At 52.1% G+C, this 19408-nt stretch overlaps 1 protein-coding gene across 1 annotated transcript; it reads right to left on the bottom strand.

The window, feature by feature from the left end:
• Nucleotides 1-17839: 17839 nt before the first annotated feature.
• Nucleotides 17840-19095, bottom strand: Grifin (galectin-related inter-fiber protein). Its single transcript, XM_071605780.1, has 4 exons — nucleotides 19084-19095; nucleotides 18619-18698; nucleotides 18377-18536; nucleotides 17840-18010 (listed from the first exon to the last, which is right to left on the bottom strand). The coding sequence occupies exons 1-4, from the start codon at nucleotides 19093-19095 to the stop codon at nucleotides 17840-17842; spliced, it is 423 nt and encodes a 140-aa protein (XP_071461881.1).
• Between the last annotated feature and the right edge of the window lie 313 nt (nucleotides 19096-19408).

The raw sequence follows: 19408 nt of genomic DNA, 5'->3' as shown, positions 1-19408 counted from the left end.
ATTATTTCCTTTCTTACACTTGCTTTAGGCTTAATTAACTCTTGATAGTTTTTATGGTGGAAACTGGGGTTATCAATGTGAGGTTTCTTCTTCTTCTCCAAAGCGCTGGAGGTGGGACCCAGGATTCTCTATTTCTCCTTCGACTGGAGTGTGTGTTTTTTAGAAATGTGCTATTTTCCAAATACTTGAGGATTTCCTAGATTATTTTCTGTGGCTGGTTTCAAGTTCAATTCCAAAATTTTAGTCCTTTGTAGCATATAGAGACTAAGTTTATAACCTTGCGTCTGGTCTGAGAGGTACAGTATGCCTGAGAAGATCTCTGTGGGCACCACATGAACATCTGCACATGTCACTCAGTTCTAGTTGGGGTCTCATGCATAGGCACGCCCTCTGCACAGAGCCATATCCAGCTCTAGTAATTTATCTCGTCTCGCCATCTATTCTGTTTGGCATTAGTGGAGACACCCGCTGTCTTACGTCGGTCTCTCTTTTCCATTCTCTAATCTTTGAACCCAAAGTATGCCTCTTCAGGCGGCATAGAGTTGGATCTTGATTTAAATTTTTTTTTGGGGGGGTGGGTGGTACTGGGGATTGAACTCAGGGGCACTTGACCACTGAGCCACATCTCCAGCCCTATTTTGTATTTTATTTAGAAACAAGGTCTCACTGGGTTGCTTAGTGCCTCACTTTTTGCAGAGGTTGCCTTGGGACTTGTGATCCTCCTGCCTCAGCCTCCCAAACTGCTTGGATTACAGGAGTGAGTCACCAAGCTTGGCTTAAAATTTTTTAAAAAATACAGACTGAAAACCTCTGCCTTTTAGTTGGCGTGTTTGGACTTTAGATCACACTGAATATTCTGACACTGTCCATGGACCCGAAGGGGTGCAAGGCTCATCCTACAAGCGTCCCCACTTCAGATGACATCCATCCAAGCCCGGGCTCCCCAAGCCATCTGCACTTCTGTCTGACGTGGCTGCAAATTCAGACATTCCCCCGATTCCCCCTCACAGGCTCCATAATTCATGATTGCAGGACAACTGGCAGATTCGGGGACGTGCTGCTTACATGATGGCAGTTTTGTTATGAAGGACACAACTCAAGATCCGAGACGGCAGACAAAAGCACAGCATAGGAGAGGGTGGGGGGCACGGGACCTCCTGCCTCTCATCCCTCCTAGCGCATCCCGATGCTCACCAGCCGGGAAGGTCCCCGGCACTACTGTTGAGGGCTTCAGGTGGGTCATCCCATAGGGTGCATCCGTGTGGTGACTGAAGTCAACTCCGGCCCCCCTCCCTGGAAGCTGGGCTGGGGAGGGCTCAGAGTTCCCACCCTCTAATCCCACGTGGCTCCTGGCCACCAGTCCCTCCTGAAGCTCTCACCCCCACCCCATCAGCACAAGCTCAGGTAAGGCCAAGGGCCTGCTATGGGTAACAGAAGGCACCTAGAGCAAAGTTATATCACTCAGGAAACGTCAAGGGTTTAGGAGCTGAGTGCCAGGAACTGGCCCAGAGACCAAATCTGTATCTTTTCTTGAACCACAATTAGATTCACCTTTTCCATTTTGTATTTATTTCTATATGTCTTCTGTCTTATATCTTATGATCTTCTTTTACTGAGTTCCTTTGTACTAAATATTTTTTAAAATTTATTTTAGTTGGGCTGGGGATGTGGCTCAAGCGGTGGCACGCTCGCCTGGCATGCGTGCGGCCCGGGTTCGATCCTCAGCACCACATACAAAAAAAACAAAGATGTCGTGTCCGCCAAAAAAAACCTAAAAAATAAATGTTAAAAAATTCTCTCTCTCTCTCTCTCTCTCTCTCTCTCTCTCTCTCCCCGCCCCCTCTCTCTAAAAAAAAAATTATTTTAGTTGTTGGTAGAGCTTTATTTTATTTATTTATACGCGGTGCTGAGAATCGAACCCAGTGCCTCACATATGCCAGGTAAGTGCGCTACCGCTGAGCCCCAGCCCCAGCCCCTAAATATTTTTTTTAAATATTTTTTTAGTTGTAGACGGATAAAATACTTTTACTTTATTTATTTATTTTGAAAAGAGAGAGAGATTTTTTTTTAATATTGATTTTTCAGTTTTCGGTGGACACAACATCTTTATTTTATTTTATGTGGTACTGAGGATCGAAACCAGTGCCCCGTGCATGCCAGGCGAGCATGCTACCGCTTGAGCCACATCCCTAGCCCCTACTTTACTTATTTATTTACTTATTTATTATGTGGTGCTGAGGATTGAACCTAGTGTCTCACACGTGCCAGAGGAGCACTCTACCACTGAGCAACAACCCAACCCCTAAATATTTCTTATTGTACTATTTTATATTGATTTCTTGAAACATTTTTAGTTCTTATCTATCTTAGTGGTTGCTTTGAGGATCACAGTGTACATCTTAGCACAGTCTCCTTCTGACCTAAAGCCAGAAAACCATACCTGTAATTCCAACTACTCAGGAGGCTGAAGTAGGAGGATTACAAGTTCAAGGCCAGCCTCAGAAACTGAACAAGACCCGGTCTCAAAATTAAAAAAAAAAAAGACAGACTTAATTCCAGTAAAATACAAAAAAAAAAAAAAAAAAATTGCTCCTTATAACTCCATTCCTTCCCATTCTTTTTGCTAATATTGACATATATATTACATCTATATATGTTATAAATTCAGTGCCAAAATTATTCTGCACACACACAGTCTTTTGCTTACTTATACAATCTTACATTTTTTTCAAGAGGTTAAAAATAGATAATTAAGCCAGGTGTGGTGGTGCTTGTCTGTAATCCCGGTGACTTGAGAGGCTGAGGCAGGAGAATTGCAAGTCTGAGGCCAGCCCTCGAAATTTAGCAAGACCCTAAGTAACTTAGCAAAAACCCCTGTCTCAAAACAAAAAACAAAAAGGGCTGGGACTGTAGCTCACTGGTAAGAAGCTAATCAGCCTTTCTCTGTACCTTTTATCTGAATGCACTATTTCCACACCCAACTCTCTGCATTTCTTCCCACAGGGTTGAGTGGCCACCTGATGTTATTGCTTCTTGACCTAAAGGACTCCTTTCAGTATCTATTATGAAGTCTGCTGGCTACAAATTCTCTTAGAGATTTTTTTTTAAATCTAGGAATATTTTATTTCACCTTCATTCTTGGTGACAGTTTTGCAGGAGATTGGATTCTGGGTTGACTTCTTTGCCTTTCAGCACCATGAACGTGTGATTCCACAGACTAGCCCACCTTTCTAGGACATCCACGACTCGTCTTGTCCTTGCTCCCCTGAGTGTGTGTGAGCTGCTTTTCTCTCGCTGCTTTTATAATTTTCTTTTTGTCTTTAATCATATAATGTCAGGAGTTTTAGATCTCTTTGTATTTTTTTTTCCTGCTTTGGATTCATTCAGCTTCTTGAATTTGTAGACTAATTTTTTTGGGGGGGTAAGTACTAGGGATTGAACGCAGGGGTCCTCAACCACTGAGCCACCTCCCCAGCCCTAATTTGTATTTTATTTTGAGACAGGGTCTCACTGAGTTGCTTAGCGCCTTGCTAAGTTGCTGAGGCTGGCTTTGAACTTGCGATCCTCCTGCCTCAGCCTCCCAAGCCACTGGGACGACAGGTGTGTGCCACTGCGCCTGGTCCAAGTCCTAGTTTTTTTTTAAACTGTGCTTTGGCCACTGATTTCTTACAGCAGCTGGGCACTCCCACCCATGGCCTGGCCAACTGGTCCTGGCCTCCTCTTCTCCAGGCCTGCGTCTTCCCATCTACCAAGACCAGAGACTGCTCACCTTCCCAGGCTGCTGGAACCTGGAGCGTGGGAAAGGGCTCCGCTCCACATCCGGGGCCAAAGACGTGCCGAGGTGGCTGTGCCAACCAGGCTCTTGGGAGTTTGCCACACACTGGCAGCCAAACAATACCCACCTCTGAGCAGAGCCGTGGGTGGCGGTATCCATGGAGAGGGGCCTCCAGGGGCAGCACCAACTGCCCATCCTGGGTTAGCTGGGCTGTGGCCCTGGGTACTGCTTTGTCCCTGAGGCTGGGCCTGGGCCCATGCTGACAGAACCCAAATGACTGGCTCTCAGGGAGGACAACACGTTCCGTGAAAAAGGGGCTTTGGGCTGGACAGAGGGCCAGGGCTGAGGGCAGAGGAGCTGCCTCCAGGGTCCCGAAATCACAGCCACATTCAGGGGGAACTGGCTTGGGTCACAGTCTGCTCGGTGCTGTCCCACCCCCAGCCTCAGCGCTACCCCTCTGTAAGGACAGGGCCTGGTGTGCTCCCGGAAGGAGGTGGCCCCAGCCTCCAAGTTCTGGGATGTTCCAGGCAGATGGCCAGAGCATGGCGGGTCCCCTCCGGGCCTCCCCTGGGCTCCCATTGCCTGGAGGTGGCTCCATCCGGCCCTGGCTAGGCCTGCTTCCCACCCCCCACCTGCCCCCTGTCCCCTCAAACTGACAGGGTCAGGAAATGGGTATGGGGCCTCTGCCAAGACCAGAGTGACCCACCTGTCCCCAGCCATGGGGGTCAGAGAACCCCCAAAATGGTGTTTGCAAACTCAAGACATCATTTATGTTGAGAGAGAGAGAGAGAGAGAGAGAGAGAGAGAGAGAGAGAGAAACGCAACAAAAACAGCACTGAGTGTATATTTTTACAACCAAAGCCTCTTGAATGTCCAAGAGGCTGGAGCCAGGTCCCTGGCTTTGGACCATAGCCCCACTGTGGACACACGGTGAGTCCTACTGACCCTTGGAGGCTGAAACATAGGGGACGCTGCAGCCCAGGGAAGCCATCTGGGTCCCATTCCCCCATCTGCAAAGCAGAAGCACCCCCCACCCAATATAAAAAGACCATGACCCAGAGGGGAGGCCACATGGAGCCACCTCCCTGGGATTCCTCCCTTCTTGGACCAGCCATGCCCCCAGGACCTGCCAGCCACCTGCCCCTGGAAATGGTCCTGGGGTCATGCTCTGAGCCAGGGGAGGAGAACTGGCAGGGACCACGGAAGGAAGGTGGGGTCTGGGGGAAGCACCGTACCTAGTCCAGTGGGGACCAGTGCACTGGGTTCCCTGCGGTGACACCATGGTGTGCCAGGGCTGCCCGTGTAGACCTGGGACACTCAGCAGAGAACAGGCACAAGCAGTGGGTCCAGGATGTCCTCCCTCTTGCCTGGCAGTCATGGGGTTGGAGGGCAGAGAGTCTCAGATCTCACCCAGGTGGGGTGATGCCAAGAGAGAAAGACCCCTGCTTCCCAGCCCTGGAAATGCCGTAATTCCCCTTGGACTCCCCAGGACAAGAATAGCCCCCCAGTCACCTCTGCCCTGTCCCCCAGCTCCGGCTTGTTGTACTCAGGCCTCCGGCTCTGGCTTCCGCCCCAGCATGTGGAGGCCACATCACAGCCAAAGGGGTTCCAGTGGGCTCACCTACCCACAAGCACCCTGTGGTCCCCAGTGTCCCGGCCCCTGTCCCTGGACCCCAGATCACCCTGCTCCTCTCTCAAGCCCTGGTGGTGTCTGTGACTGCCGCAGATGGGGCAGATGGGTCAGGGTCCCTCGGCTGCCTGGGTCGAAGGAAGGATCACTTGGTGCTGAAAAGACAGCTCCACAGGCAGGTGTCTGTGAAGGGAGGGAACCTGGCAGGAAGGACATGCAGAAATGACAGGAATGGGCCACCAGGGGGAGGGGCACTGGGGTCCAGCAGCTGCCTCTGGCTACTGCTAACACCTCGTCCCACATAGAATGTCCTCTGACAGCTGCCCCAAGTCTCCACCTGGGCCCCAAGCTTGTAGAGATGCTTGTCACCCCATTTTGCAGGAGAGGAAACTGAGGCCCTGGAGGGGGATGTCCCCATCTCTTTCTTGGGGGAGTGCCTGCCCCGTGGCTCCCAGGGTACCATCTACAGTCACAACAAAGAAGATACATGGTCCCCTGGACAGGGGATCATGCAGCGGCCTCTGCCTCTCTGGGACAATTTTATTTTTTAAGTTTTTTTTTTTCAAAAAATTTTAAAAATGTTTATATTTTAGAAATTTTTCACAATAACGGTTTCTATTTCCATAATTAGCAAATATTACAGTTAAGCTTTAAGATGAGGATTGCCTGATTCCAAAATCCATGTATTTTTTAAATTTTTATTTTGAAGTAGGTCTTGTTATGGAGGGGTTCAAAGACAGGAGGGCTGGAACCAGCCTCCTCCCATGCAAGCACGAGGTCTCTCCTGTCCCTGTGTCAAAACTAAGAAAATGGCCTCGGGTGCTATTACAAGCTAAGCTGCAGATTATTTGAATTTTATTTTTTCACTGCTGTCCTTGAATTCTGGATTTCTGAATCTAGCCTAGGATCACAAATGCAGAGTTTGGCTCCAATCTGTGCTGATGCTTCTATTGAGGTAAAGTACACACAATGTGAAATTTGCTGTTTTTACCTATTTAAAGTGGACAGTCCAGTGGCATTAAGCACATTCACATGGTTCAATAGCCGTCACCACCATCCATCTCAGAACTTCATCACAGAAACGAGAACCCTGCCCACTAGACACTCCTCCCCAGCTGGGCTCCCACCATTCTGCTTTCTGTCTGTGGATTTGACTGCTCTAGGGACCTCAGAGAAGTGGAATCCTATAGTATTTGTCCTTTTGTGACTGGTTTATTTCATTCGGCATAGTGTCCTCAAGGCTCACCCATGGTGTAGCATGGGTCAGAATTTCCTTCTTTAATACTGAATAATATTCCATTGGATCAAATGGATCATATTTTGTTTATCCCTTTATCCACTGATGGACATGGGTTGTTTCCAACTTCTAGCTACTTGAATGATGCTGCTCTGAACATGGGGATGTCTCTTTTGAGCCTCTGCTTTCAATTCTTTGGAGTGGAAGATATGAAACCAGCTGGCTATTTTCTGTCAAACTGCCCTGTTTTACATTCTCACCAGCAATGCATGAGGATTCCAATTTCCCCACGTCCTCACCAATACTTGGCGTATTCTTCCTTTTTTTTTTTTGGAACCAGGAATTGAACCCAGGGGCACTTAACCACTGGGCCACATCCCCAGCACTTTTAATTTTTTTATTTTGAGACAGGGTCTTTCTAAGTTGCTTAGGGCCTTGCTAAATTGCTGAGGCTGGCTTTGAACTTGGGATCCTCCAGCCTCAACCTCCCCAGCCACTGGAATTACAGGGTGGCTTTGTGTTTGTTTTGGTTTTGGAACAGCCACCCTCGTGGGCTTGAAGTGCTCTCTTTGTGATTCGTGATGCTGAGTAACTTCATGAGCTTGTGGGTCACCTGTGTTTCTTCGCTGGAGAAACGGCTACTCAAATCTGTTTTAGAAGGACCTCAGGGTTTGGCTTAACTCAGATCTGGTGAGGCCAATAGATTAGGGAACAAGTGCCACTGAAAGATCCTTTGTCACTTACAGTCCTCAAGAGGAGGTGGCACACCACGCAGGGGCTACACAGGAAAGCACCAGGACTGTTGGGGACAGTGGAGCAAGAGGGAAACTGTAGGCAAAGACCTTTATTTGTATCCTGGGGCAGTGGTGCACACCTGTAATCCCTGCATCTTGGGAGGCTGAGGCAGGAGGGTCACGAGTTCAGAGCCAGCCTCAGCAAAAGCAAGGCGCTAAGCAACTCAGTGAGGCCCTGTCTCTAAATAAAATTCAAAATAGGGCTGGGGATGGGGCTCAGGGGTCGAGTGCCCCTGAGTTCAACTCCCAGTAACCCTCCCCCCCAAAAAAAGAACATGTTCAAAGCCAGCCTCAGCAACTTAGTGAGATCCTGTCTCAGAATAAAAAATTATTTTTTTTTTAAAGGCTGAGGGTTGTGGCTCAGTGGTAGAGCGCTTGCCTAGCATGTGTGAGGCCCTGGGTTTGATCCCCAGCACCACGTAAAACTAAATAAACAAAATAAAGGTATTTTGTCCATCTACAACTGAAGATATTTTTTAAAGGAGGGAGATGGCTGGAGATATGACTCAGTGGTTAAGCACTTTGGAATTAAATCTCTGGTATCAAAGAAAAATAAAAAAACTGTATTTGTGATTTTCCTGGGAAGGAATGGGCAGGGCGGCAGAGCAGGCCTGGGGGAAAGTTGTGATCATTGTGTCAGGCTCTGTGCTGTGAGGGGGGCCTCTATTAGCACCTGGCCCTGGGGTGATTTGGGGTGGAGGATAGTGTCCCAGACTATGGCAGCTGCAGCCTAGTAGACCCGATTGGTGGGTTTGTACAGCAAAGATGGGCTGACCCTGGGCAGTAGCAAATCTGGGAGAGGCCATCCCTTCCCAGTCCAAAAGGCTGCAAGATATCCAAGCATTATATCATGTAGAAAGCTGAAAAACGTTAATTCAAAGGGTTTTTTTTTTGTTGTTGTTGTTGTTGTTTGTTTTTTGTTTGGTTTTTATTTTTTTAGTTGTACATGGACACAAGCCTTTATTTTTCTTATTTATTTTTATGTGGTGCTGAGGATCGAACCCAGGGCCTCCCACGTGCTAGGCAGGAGCTCTAGCACTGAGCCACAAAACCCAGCCCAAATTCAGTTTTTTGCTCATTTTTCAATGGGGCTGTTTTGGTTGTTGTTGAGTTTTGTTGTTGTTGGCTTTCTTTATATATTCCGTCGGCTCATCCTATCTCAGTTACACAATTTGCAAATATTTTCTCTCTTTCGGAGGGCTCTTTCCACTCCCTTGATGGCGTCCTGTGATCTGCAATCATCTTTAGTGTTGATGAGATCCAACTTGCTTATTGTTTTCTTTCTGTTGCGGGTGCTTTTGTATCATGTGCATGAAATCATGGCCAAGTCCAAGGCCACGAAGCATTCCCACATGTTTCTCCTCGTTTAATGGCTTTAGCTCTTACATTGAGGGCTTTGATCTGTTTCGAGTTAATTTCTGCAGATGGTCAAGGCTCCAATTCCATTCTTTTGTGTGTGAATGTCCAGTTGCTCAGCCATTTGTTAATCTGTGCCGAGTTTTCTCTTCTTTCTCTGACAGGGGATGCCTGGTTCCCATCATCTACGATCCACTTACTCATTTGCCCCATCTTAGCAGATGTGGCTTGGGAATCGCTAAGCCGTACCCCTGTGGGAAGCCAACTGACCCACTGGAGTCCGGTGGTGTTGGTATACAGATGTTTTTGTCCTCAGCCTTGCAGGCTCCGGACAAAATCATGTTGTCCAAAATTGTTTGGCTCAGCCCCTTCCTCCCTCCCCCTTTCACTGAGTGATGTCACACATTTGTAATTCAATTAGAATCAGTTGTCACGGACTGCATTCCTGCCTGGGTTCCCCTGACATCCTGGCTACATTTTTTTTTTAATTTGCATACAGCGAAGATGGGCTCTTTGTGGTGTGCAGTTCATTGAGTTTTGGTAAATACAGGGGGATCGTGCATCCGCCACCGGGCTATCAGGGCAGCTTGTCATCGAGAGCATTCTGTACCGCCCTTGTAGTCTCTGCACCTCCCTCCGGGGCTCCCAGCTCCCCGCAACCACTGTCCCTGAGGATTTCTTTTTCAAAACACAATATTTTCGGGATATAATTCACCTCCCATACAATTTACCCATTTAAAAAACAAGTTGTGGGGCTGGGGTCATAGCTCTGTGGCAGAGTGCTTCCTAGCATGTGTGAGGCACTGGGTTCGATTCTCAGCACCACATCCAAATAAATAAAGTAAAAAAATATTTTAAAAAACAATAATAAAATAAAATACAAGTTGAGCCTGACATATGGCCCATGCCTGTAATCCCAGCAATTTGGGAGGCTGAGGTAGAAGGATCCCAAGTTCGAGGCCAGCCTCAGCAATTTAGCAAGGCCCTGTCTCAAAATAAATAAATAGGGCTGTGAATGTGGCTCAGTGGTAGAGCTCTTGCCCAGCATGGGCAAGACCCTGGGTTCAATCCCCAGAACCCAATAAAATAAAATAAAAGTCAACAGTTTGGGGCATATTGGGTTACTCATTTTTTTAAATTGTGGCAAAAGACATATACAATTTGCCATTGTAAACATTTTTAGGTGTACAATGGTTTAGGGGTGATGTCCCCCAAAAGCTCACAGGTGAGACAATGCAAGAAGGTTTGGAAGAGTATTGATTGGGGATTACAGCCTTAATATAATCAGTGAATTAACCCCTGATGGGATAACTGAGGGGTAACTGGAGGCAGATGGGTATGGCTGGAGGAGGTGGGTCTTTGGGGGCGTGGCAGTGGGGTCTGTATTTTGTATCTGGTGAGTGGAGTCTCTCTCTGCTGTCTGATCATCATGTGAGCTGCTTCCCTCTGTCACACTTTTCTGCCTCCTCTTTGCTGGAACTGGGGACTGAACTCAGGGACACTTAACCACTGAGCCACATCTCCAGCCCTGTTTTGCATTTTATTTTGAAATAGGGTCTCGCTGAGTTGCTTAGGGCCTCCCTAAGTTGCTAAGGCTGGTTTTGAACCCATGATCTTCCTGTCTCAGCCTCTCGAGCCACTGGGATTACAGGCGTGCAACACCATGCCCAACCCAGACCTTTTTCTTTTCTTTTTTTTTTTAAAGTACATCTTTTTTTTTTTTTTAAGAGAGAGAGAGAGAATTTTAATATTTATTTTTTAGTTTTCAGCGGACACAACATCTTTGTTTGTATGTGGTGCTGAGGATCGAACCCGGGCCGCACGCATGCCAGGCGAGCGCACTACCACTTGAGCCACATCCCCAGCCCCCCCATGGACCTTTTTCTTAAAAATTCTTTTTGAGCTGAGGTCTTGCTGAGTTGCCCAGGCTGGCCTCAAATTTGTGATCCCCTGACTCAGCCTCCCCAGTGAGTCACTGGTATTACGTGTGCCACCGCACCTGGCTGATGATTTATTTATTTTTTTTAAAGAGAGAGAGAGGCAGAGAGAGAGGGAGAGAGAGAGAACCTTAACATTTTTATTTTTCAGTTATTGGTGGACACAACATCTTTGTTTGTATGTGGTGCTGAGGATCGAACCCGCGCCGCACGCACGCCAGGCGAGCGCGCTACCGCTTGAGCCACATCCCCAGCCCGCTGATGATTTCTTAAATGATGCTAATGCAACAAAATTTCAGAGTGTTATGTGTACACAGGGAAACAGGCAGAGAGCATAAAGAACACAAGGAGGATTCCATTAATAGAAAAATCTAAGCTAGGTGGCCTTAATGTATAGTGCAAAATAATAAGAACAGCAGTTCTGGGGGTGCAGGAACAGGAAGGGGCCTGTCTTGGCTCATGTGGCCACCACAAAGCATCACAGACAGGGGGGCTTACATAACTGATATTTATTTTCTTGATGTCCTAGAGACTGGGAAGGTCAAGATCAAGGTATTAACTGGCCAGGGCTCTTTTTCTGGCCTGCATGGCCATCTTCTCATGGTGCCCTTTTCTTATAGGGTCAAAGTCCCTACAGATGACAGTCCCACCTTCCTGACCTCATTTTCCCTTAATTACCTCCTGGAGACCTATCTTGAGCCTTGATGCAGGTTAGGGCTTCAGCATATGAATTTGGAGGACACAATTCAATTAAATCAGGGCCCCATGGAACTTCCAGGGGCCCTGCCCGGTTCCCTGCTGGGAGTACCCAGATATGTAAATAAGCCAGAAGTCATCGAATGGTGCATTGAAGGTGTGCCTTTCATTGTATTTACAAAAAAGATCTGCAAGCAAATATGGAGCTTCCGTAAGAAATGTGCTCACTGAAGCGTGAGGGTGACATATACTGGTGTAGGTCACTTACCCCGAAATGCACCAAAACCCAGATAATAGAAATGGAGCGCCATCCTCATGTTGAATCCAAGGAGTAGGCGTGTGTATTGGCTGAAAATTATTTCAACTTTGCAGTCTACTTGAATTTTTTCATAATAAAACATTGGAGAAGAAATTGAGAATGCAGATTTAGGGGCTGGGGCTGGAGCTCAGTGGTAGAGCGCTCGCCTAGCATGTGGGGGGAGGCCCTGGGTTTGATTCTCAGCACCACATATAAATAAATAAATCAATTAATTAATTAAATAAAGGTGTTTAAAAAAAGAATGCAGATTTAAATGTGGCACTGCAGCCTGCCACAGCCCCCAGGTCTCAGCCCACTGCCTGAGGATGACAGGGCCCCAAATTTTGGAAATAGTGGCAATGGTTGCTCAACATTTATGATATTTTATAATTGATGCCACTGAATTGTACACTTGAAAATGGTCACAATGCCAGGCACACGCCTGTGATCCCAGCAACTGGGGAGACTGAGGCAGGAAGAACACAGGTTCAAAGCCAGCCTCAGCAACTTAGTGAGGCTGTAAGCAACCTAGCAAGAGCCTATCTCAAAATAAAAAATAAAAAGGGCTGAGGATGTGGCTCAGTGGGTAAGCATCCCTGGGCTCAATTCCCAGTACAAAAAAAAAAAATTCTAATTTTTAAAAACTTGTTATGATGGCAACCAGGTTTTCCAAATCTTCTCAGAAAAATAGCCATGAAGTCAAGCATCTGCAGGTCTCTTCCCGCGACACACTGAGCAGCAGGCCTTGCTAGAGGGCACAGGCAGGTCACCCCAGTCCTCTTACGTGGCAGCATCGCTGGTGACCAGCCTCGTTGCCAAGTGTCTGCAGGGAGGACTGTCTTTGCCGGCTTCCTCCTCATGGAGACCAAGGTTGGGCAGGCCTTGGCTGCCACCCCTGCTGTATGGCCCTGGGGGTCCCCTCTGCAGGAGACTTCCAGCAGGGAACCTTTGGCCACCAACACCCATGGAGACCCGTCCAGGAGCTTCACTTGGGTCCAGGTGGTGGGGAGGTTGCCTCCCGAGCCCTTCTGCTCTAAGCAGAGGGAGCCGCCCGGGGCTGCATGCTGGCCTTGCAGGTACCCTGCCCCGATGGGCCCCCAACCCTGCCGGGTTGTGCTGGAGGACAGAGCCCAGGCTGGCTGAGCTGCCCCTGTATAAGTGGCGGCCATGTTGGGAGCCAGGGCAGTCCTTACCAAGACTGAGGTAGGAAGTGTGGGTGGGGTCAAGGGAGTGCCCAGCTGTGCCATGCCAGGCTGGAGACATCATGGGCTTGACAGGCTGCCTTGGTGGGCAGGGAGGACAGCACCCAAGGGCACTTGCTGGACATTGTCCATTTTCCTCCTCACACTGGACCCATTTTACAGAAGAGGTCACCGAGGCTCCGGGATTCCACACAGCGTTTATTCACTGGATCATTCCACTGGGCGCCAGGCACGGGCTGCTGCAGCAACGTGGCCAGTGGGGTGGGTGATGCTTTTAAATGCTTGGTTCTCCCTGACGTGGGCCCTGGCCTTGGGCCCACATTCATTTTGGGGGAACCAACACTGTGGGCTCCAGAATGCAGCAGGACCCTGTGTCCCTGTGGGGAAGCAGGTGTCTGACCTGGAATAGGGGTGAGGCAAGCGGGTCTGCAGCGCCCTCTGCTGGCCAGCCTGAGAGCCCTGGGTGGGAGTGCAGGAGGGCGGGGTTCTTGGACCCTGGGCCCCCCAATAATCTTCAACCTAGTGGGGAGGGGCCAACACAGGACAAAGCTGGTTTTAAAGCCCAGGTCTCCAAACAGGCCACTCCTGGGAGAAGCTTGCTTACGGCTTCTGTAGGTCTCACCATATGGGCCAAGGGGTCAATGGAAGCCAGACAGCAAGGGGACTCCAGTTTTAAAATCAGATCTGTCCGTTTGGGGCCCACATCTCCCTGGCACAGTCAGGAAGACCCTAGCAGGAGGCGTATGTGCATTTCCATCAGCCTCAGACTCCTCCGGTCCCTATGGCCCTCACCACTGCCTCCTTTGGTCATGACTTGCCCTCCTGGCCTTTGAACCCTCTCCTTGCCTGCTCGAGAGCCTGGCACCTTTGGTCAGCCAGTGATGTTGGGAACCCAGGGATGAGCATCACCCTCCTGGCTGCAGCCTCCAGCCCAGTGCATCTTGCCCCATGCAACGCCAGAGGGAAAGAAAGTCCCCAGACAAGTGGCTGCACTTTCCCTGGTGACCTGTTACTGAATCCATAGCTGGAGGGCAGCATCTGCAGATGCCTTTGGGCCTCAGAAGGTATCAAGGACTGTGGCTACTTCAGGGGGCCCTGTGGCATGGGGCAGGGACAGAGCTGAAGGGGAAGAGCTGAGGAGGAGTGGCCTTCAGTCCCACCTGGAGTGTGCTTCCTGGCTGCAGGGGGCTGGCTGCTCTGGGGAGGTCACCAGCTGCCTGTTGCCTGAAGGGTTAGTTCGAGTGGGACCTGAGAATGTGTGTTTATGAGTGTCTGGTCCAGTGACGGGGACTCCATGGGAAAGCGCATGGCTGTTCCTGGAGCCAGATCTCCAGAGGGGAGACACAGGCAGCAAGCCTGAGAGCAGGTCAGCCCAGGAACCAGAATCTGCTACTTGGGACAAAGAAAAGCAATGCTACCAGGTCAGAGAATAAACCACGCCAGGGAGGCGAGAGGTGGTCAGAAGGAAGGCTGGAATGATCAGGAGGAGCCAGGCCAGGGCTGGGAGGAGCAGGCAGAGAGGGGTCCTGCAAAGTCCTGAGGCCGAGCTGGAGTCCTGTTCCATGGTTAGAAAACAGGTGCCCAAGCAAAGGGAGAGAAGCCGGCTGTGCAGGGCACTGAGACCGCAGTGGGGGAGGCCGGCACCCTCTCGTCTCTGCAGCTAGGAGCCACGGTCTTCCTGCGGTTGCATTAGATGCCTCCAGGGTTCCCCAGCCCTGGGGGTGGGGACTTCAGCTTGTTCAAAGCTCTAAGCGATTTTCCATGTATGGACTGACTCATTGATAAAACTCCCTGTGCTCTGGGACAAGCTGGGCTGAGGCAGGACCTCGTCCCTGACCTTCAGAAGAGGCCGTGTAAGTCAAGGCTGCAAGAACCCAGCTGGACGACGGGGAGACTTCTCAGCAGAGGTGTCCCCAGCTGTGGTCAGGTAGAGGAATGGGTTGCTTGGGGCACAGCCAGCAATGCTGGCCACTGGGGCTGCAGGCTGCTCGGGTGAGGTTGACAGGGGCCAGGCAGGCAGGAACCCACTCTGTGTGCTGAGGGCAGTGGGAGCCACGGCAGGTGTAATAGGGCAGGCGGCTCCTCCAGCAGGACGTTCTGGGATCATAGCTCCCTGTACCCCATTTGACAGATAGAAAGACTGAGGACCAAGGATGCCCCAGGGGCCTGGGGCCCCTGTGGTCTGACTTGCCCTATGGCAGCTTGCAACCTGGAGTGGACAGAGGGCTGCCTCCCATAGTCATGATTGACTTCCTGGCCTTTGAACCCTCTCCTTGACTGCACAGGAGCCTGACCCACAGCCCACTCAGCTCAGGGTCAGGCTGAGGTGTGTGCATGTGTGTGAGTTAGTATGTGAGTGTAGAAATCTGTCAGACCTGGACTTTTTGTCTGGCTCCAACTTTCACTTGCTGAGTGACCCTGAGCAAGCCACTTAATCTCTCTGATCCTATTTGTGTATCTGTGAAATGAATTTGCACTTCATACCTTGTTGAGCTCTTGGGAGACACGTAGGCCTGGCTCCAGGTTGTCCCCAGGCTCAGCCACCCCCCCAGCAAGGAAAGAGCCTGATGTCATCTGGCACTCCTCCATGATCACACCTTGCATTGCTAGCTTCACAAGGAGGGGGTCCCTGTAGGGAAACTCAGCCCAGAGAGATTGAGCAAGCCACAGGTGAGGGCCGGGCACCAGGAGCTGGGGTGACCAGGTGTGGTCACAGACCCAGGCCCCCCCAACCCGGGTGGGTTAACCCTTTCCCACTGCCCAGTCCCTCCCCCACCACCCAGTCCCTCCCAAGGCCAGGCCTGGTCGGGATACTTCCTCATGCCCCCAACCCCTCCTGGCTGACACAAAGGCCCAGCTCCCACAGGGGCGGCAGGAAGGGGCTCCTGGCCAGCTGGGCCAGGACAGGCAGGGAAGTTAGTGGAGACAGGAAGGAAGCCGCACAGCTGGAGGCCAGGCGCCATTGTCCCACCTGGGGGTGGGGGTCGCTGGTGGCTCCCAGCAACTCTGCCCACCTGCAGACCCAGATGTCACTGGACCCCCACGCACGCACGCCAACCCCCACCTTGCAGCCAAAATTTTTCTTCTCCTAGCCTCAGTTTCCCCATCTAGAAAACCTTAAAGGGCAAGGCACTTGGAATTCATCACACAGTAATGGCAGCATGACACGTGCCAGCCATCGGTCAGGTGCCTGGCCTGAGTTAACACATTTGAGCTGCTGGACATCCCGTGATGTCCCCATCTGACAGCCCCAGAAGTCAGGTACCTCCCCCAGGTCTCACATCCGGAGGCAGAGCTAGGACTCAAACCTGGCTGCCATTCCAAAGTGCAGGGCTTCGGGGTCTCTGCGGTCCTACTGTGCGTTGCTGACTGAGTGCTGTCTTGACATAACTCCCCTGGGAGGGGTTAAGATCCATGGAGGCTTTTTGTGAGTGGTCCTCACATATGCTAGACAAGTGCTCTACCACAGCCCTGTTCCTTCCTTTTTTTTATTTGAGACAGCAGAGGGTCTTTCTAAGTTGCTTTCGGCCTCGCTAAACTGCCAAGGCTGGCCTTTAACTTGAGATCCTCCTGCCTCAGCCTTCCAAGTGGCTGGGATTACATGGTGTGCTCACCATGCCCAGCTACCCACAGAGCATTATTAAAAAATGTGACATCAACAGTTGAATATAGACAGAGGACAGACCCAGATAGAAGGACACATAATAGGTACAGAGGGATGATGGAGATGAATGGATGGTCACGGTTGGTAAGTCATATTAAACTTCACACGATTATGAAAGCTACAGGAAAGCTGTCATGGTGTGTGTCCTGAAGCCACCTCCCCTCCCCACCGCCCAGGTCTCTGGGGCCGTCCTCTGAAGGCTGAGCCCTTGGCAGAGACGGGGGCTTACTCCCTTTGGGTGGGAAAACTGAGACCAGAGCGTGAGGGACTCAAGGCCGTGCAGCCTGGTGGGGCTCAGGCCTCCTTGGCAGATTCGAGTCCCTGTGCAGCTCTTCAGGATGCTCCTTCTCTTCCTCAGCCCCACCCTTGGCTCCCCCTGACAGGGACGTGATGGGGACAGGAGCACGTCTCACTTCCAGGTGGAAAGAGAGGAAACAGGAAAGGTCCTAACGGGAAGGAGGGGGAAGGGAAGCTCGGGGTCCCCGAGGTGGTGTCCTGGACAGGGCAGGGCCGGGCCCAGCTGGCCACCCTCCCTCTCCAGGCCCCTCCCAGGACCACCCTTCTGCCTCTGGGAGGAGGTCTGAGGACCAGCAGCCCTGGTGGGGATGACCCAGGAGCCTGCTAGGCCTTCAGGTCCACGGCCAGGAGCCCTCCCAACATGGGTATCACCTGACACGCTCCCTCTGTCCTGAGGGCATCAGAGGTGGCCGGGAGGGACTGTGTTCACCCCAACCCCCCCCAGACCCTCAGGGTCCTGGAGACAGAGAGGTCAGGTGGTGCCTGGGCTTAGGTCGCAGGGCCCCAGTCCCTTGCTGTAACGAGCATCTTGGGCTGCATAGCAAGGCCCTCCCTCAACGTGTCTTGTCCCCAAGTAGCCAAGCACCGGCATCCTGCTCACATTTTATTGAAGGTGGGGTTGGGGTGGGCCCACAGAAGCACAGGCCCCAGTTTCCAGGGGGCTCCAGGCTTCTGGATGAGGGACAGCCCAAGGCTCACTCCTGGGACTGCAGGTGCAGCTCACCGGCCACCATCCCTGCAAGCATCCAAGGCACGTGCCTCAGCTCATGGTCCCTGGTCCCTCCAGGCACAGACTCAGGACAGGATGTGGACAGCAGCCTTGCTCCTGTGGCCAGATATGCAAGGCCAGCTGGGAGAGGGACAGGTCAGGACAACCAAGCCACAGGAGAGGGCACAGGCTGAGAATGGCAAAAGCCCAGGTGAGGTCAGCAGCAGGGGAAGGGACAGTGACGTTACCCCCAGCTTAGGCTCCGTTTGGCCAGCTCCACCTGGGCCAGGCGGTGTTCACTCAGCACCCGCACCCTGGTGATGGCAGCCAGCGGCCTCTGGCGGTGCGGGAACTGTAGCACCTTGTGCTCCTGCGCATAGACGTGGAAGTGTTCGGCGTCCGAGCTCACCTCCATCTGAGCAGGCAGGAAAGTGACCCTTGGCCCCAGCGTAGGAGCCCGGATCACTCAGTCCCACATCTACCTTGGTGTGCTGGCCTGTCCGGGCCCACCCACCCCATGGGAGATCTGCGCTGGGAACCCTCTTGCTTCTCCAAAGATGGGGAGGCCGGCAGCCAGAGCAGGAAGCATCCCATCACCCCCGAGGGGACACTGAGGAACAGGGAGGCCCAGCCAAACCCAGCAGGGAGGCTTGTGGATATCACAAGGAACCCCCTCCTCACCTGCCTCCTGTTCCCTGCCACTGTCCTCACCACCACCACCACCACCACCGTCCCCCTGGGCCTCCCCTCTCCCCATGGGCCCCACCCAGGTCCCCATCACCTCAAAGGGCTCCCCCAGGGCCAGTGGGAAGATGCTGGACACCTCCTCCTGGCCCCAGCGGCCACCCTCGAAGGCATTGCCCACCACAGTGGCACTGGAGAATCGTGGCTTGACGTGGAAGGCGATGTCCCCCGCCTCGGACAAGAAGTTGATCTCAAACCTGGGGGTGTTGTGCGGGTCATGAAGGCAGCAGATAGCTGGGCAGCCCCCACCCCTGGTCCAGGAGGGGAGGTGGCCCCTACTTGTCCTCTCTGGAGTCAGCTTGTCCCTGGACCATCAGGCTCCAGCCCGGGGCCAGGCCCCCCGCACAGAAGGCTTCAAACTAAAGGCAAAAGACAGAGGGATGGAGCCCATGGGGCTGTAGCTCTGTCCCCACCTTCAGGTACCCACTTATCTTGGAAACTCCCACCAGCCCACACACTCCGACGGGTGATCTTTGCAGGACCTCGTCCCTCCAGGCATCTCCTTCCTGATGGGGATGGGGGTGGGGGTGGGGGGGGGTGGAGCAAGCCTGCCCAGCAGCAGCTCTGGGGAGACCTTCACCCCCACACCCCCTCACCCTGGGGTCTGATGAATGAGTGGACAGAACCGCACCCCAGCTCTGTGCGGGGAAACACAGGCAGCCTGGGGACTCCCCCACCACCCAGGCCCCCTTCCCTTCTCCTGGGTCCAGGTACGTGCCAGCTGGGTACCTGGGTGTCACCCACCTGCACCGCCATCGCCCCAGCAGCTGGGGAGCGCAGCGCAGGCCTGAGGATATAGGCGGGGTAGGAGGGGCGGGGCTCGGAGCTCCGCCCCCAGGGCCTGCTGAGGTCCCCCGCTGAGGTCCCCGCTGAGGTCCCTGTGCCCTTTCCTAGTACACTTTCCCTCCTGGGCTCCCCCTCATGGGCCTCCATTAAAGCGCTCTGTGTAAGAAGCCCCCTTGCACCCCTGCCTCCACAGGGCCTGACCAGCTCCCTTCCCAGGGGCAGGCTGCTTGTCCCTGTCCTTAGGGGACGGGTGTGGCCAAGGCAGCCCCCTCTTTCTTCAGGG

The sequence above is a fragment of the Marmota flaviventris genome, chromosome 19, assembly GCF_047511675.1.
Source record: "Marmota flaviventris isolate mMarFla1 chromosome 19, mMarFla1.hap1, whole genome shotgun sequence".
Taxonomy (NCBI): Eukaryota; Metazoa; Chordata; class Mammalia; order Rodentia; family Sciuridae; genus Marmota; species Marmota flaviventris.
Note: the sequence above shows the minus strand (reverse complement) of the source record. Positions and strands in the feature narration are given on the sequence as shown.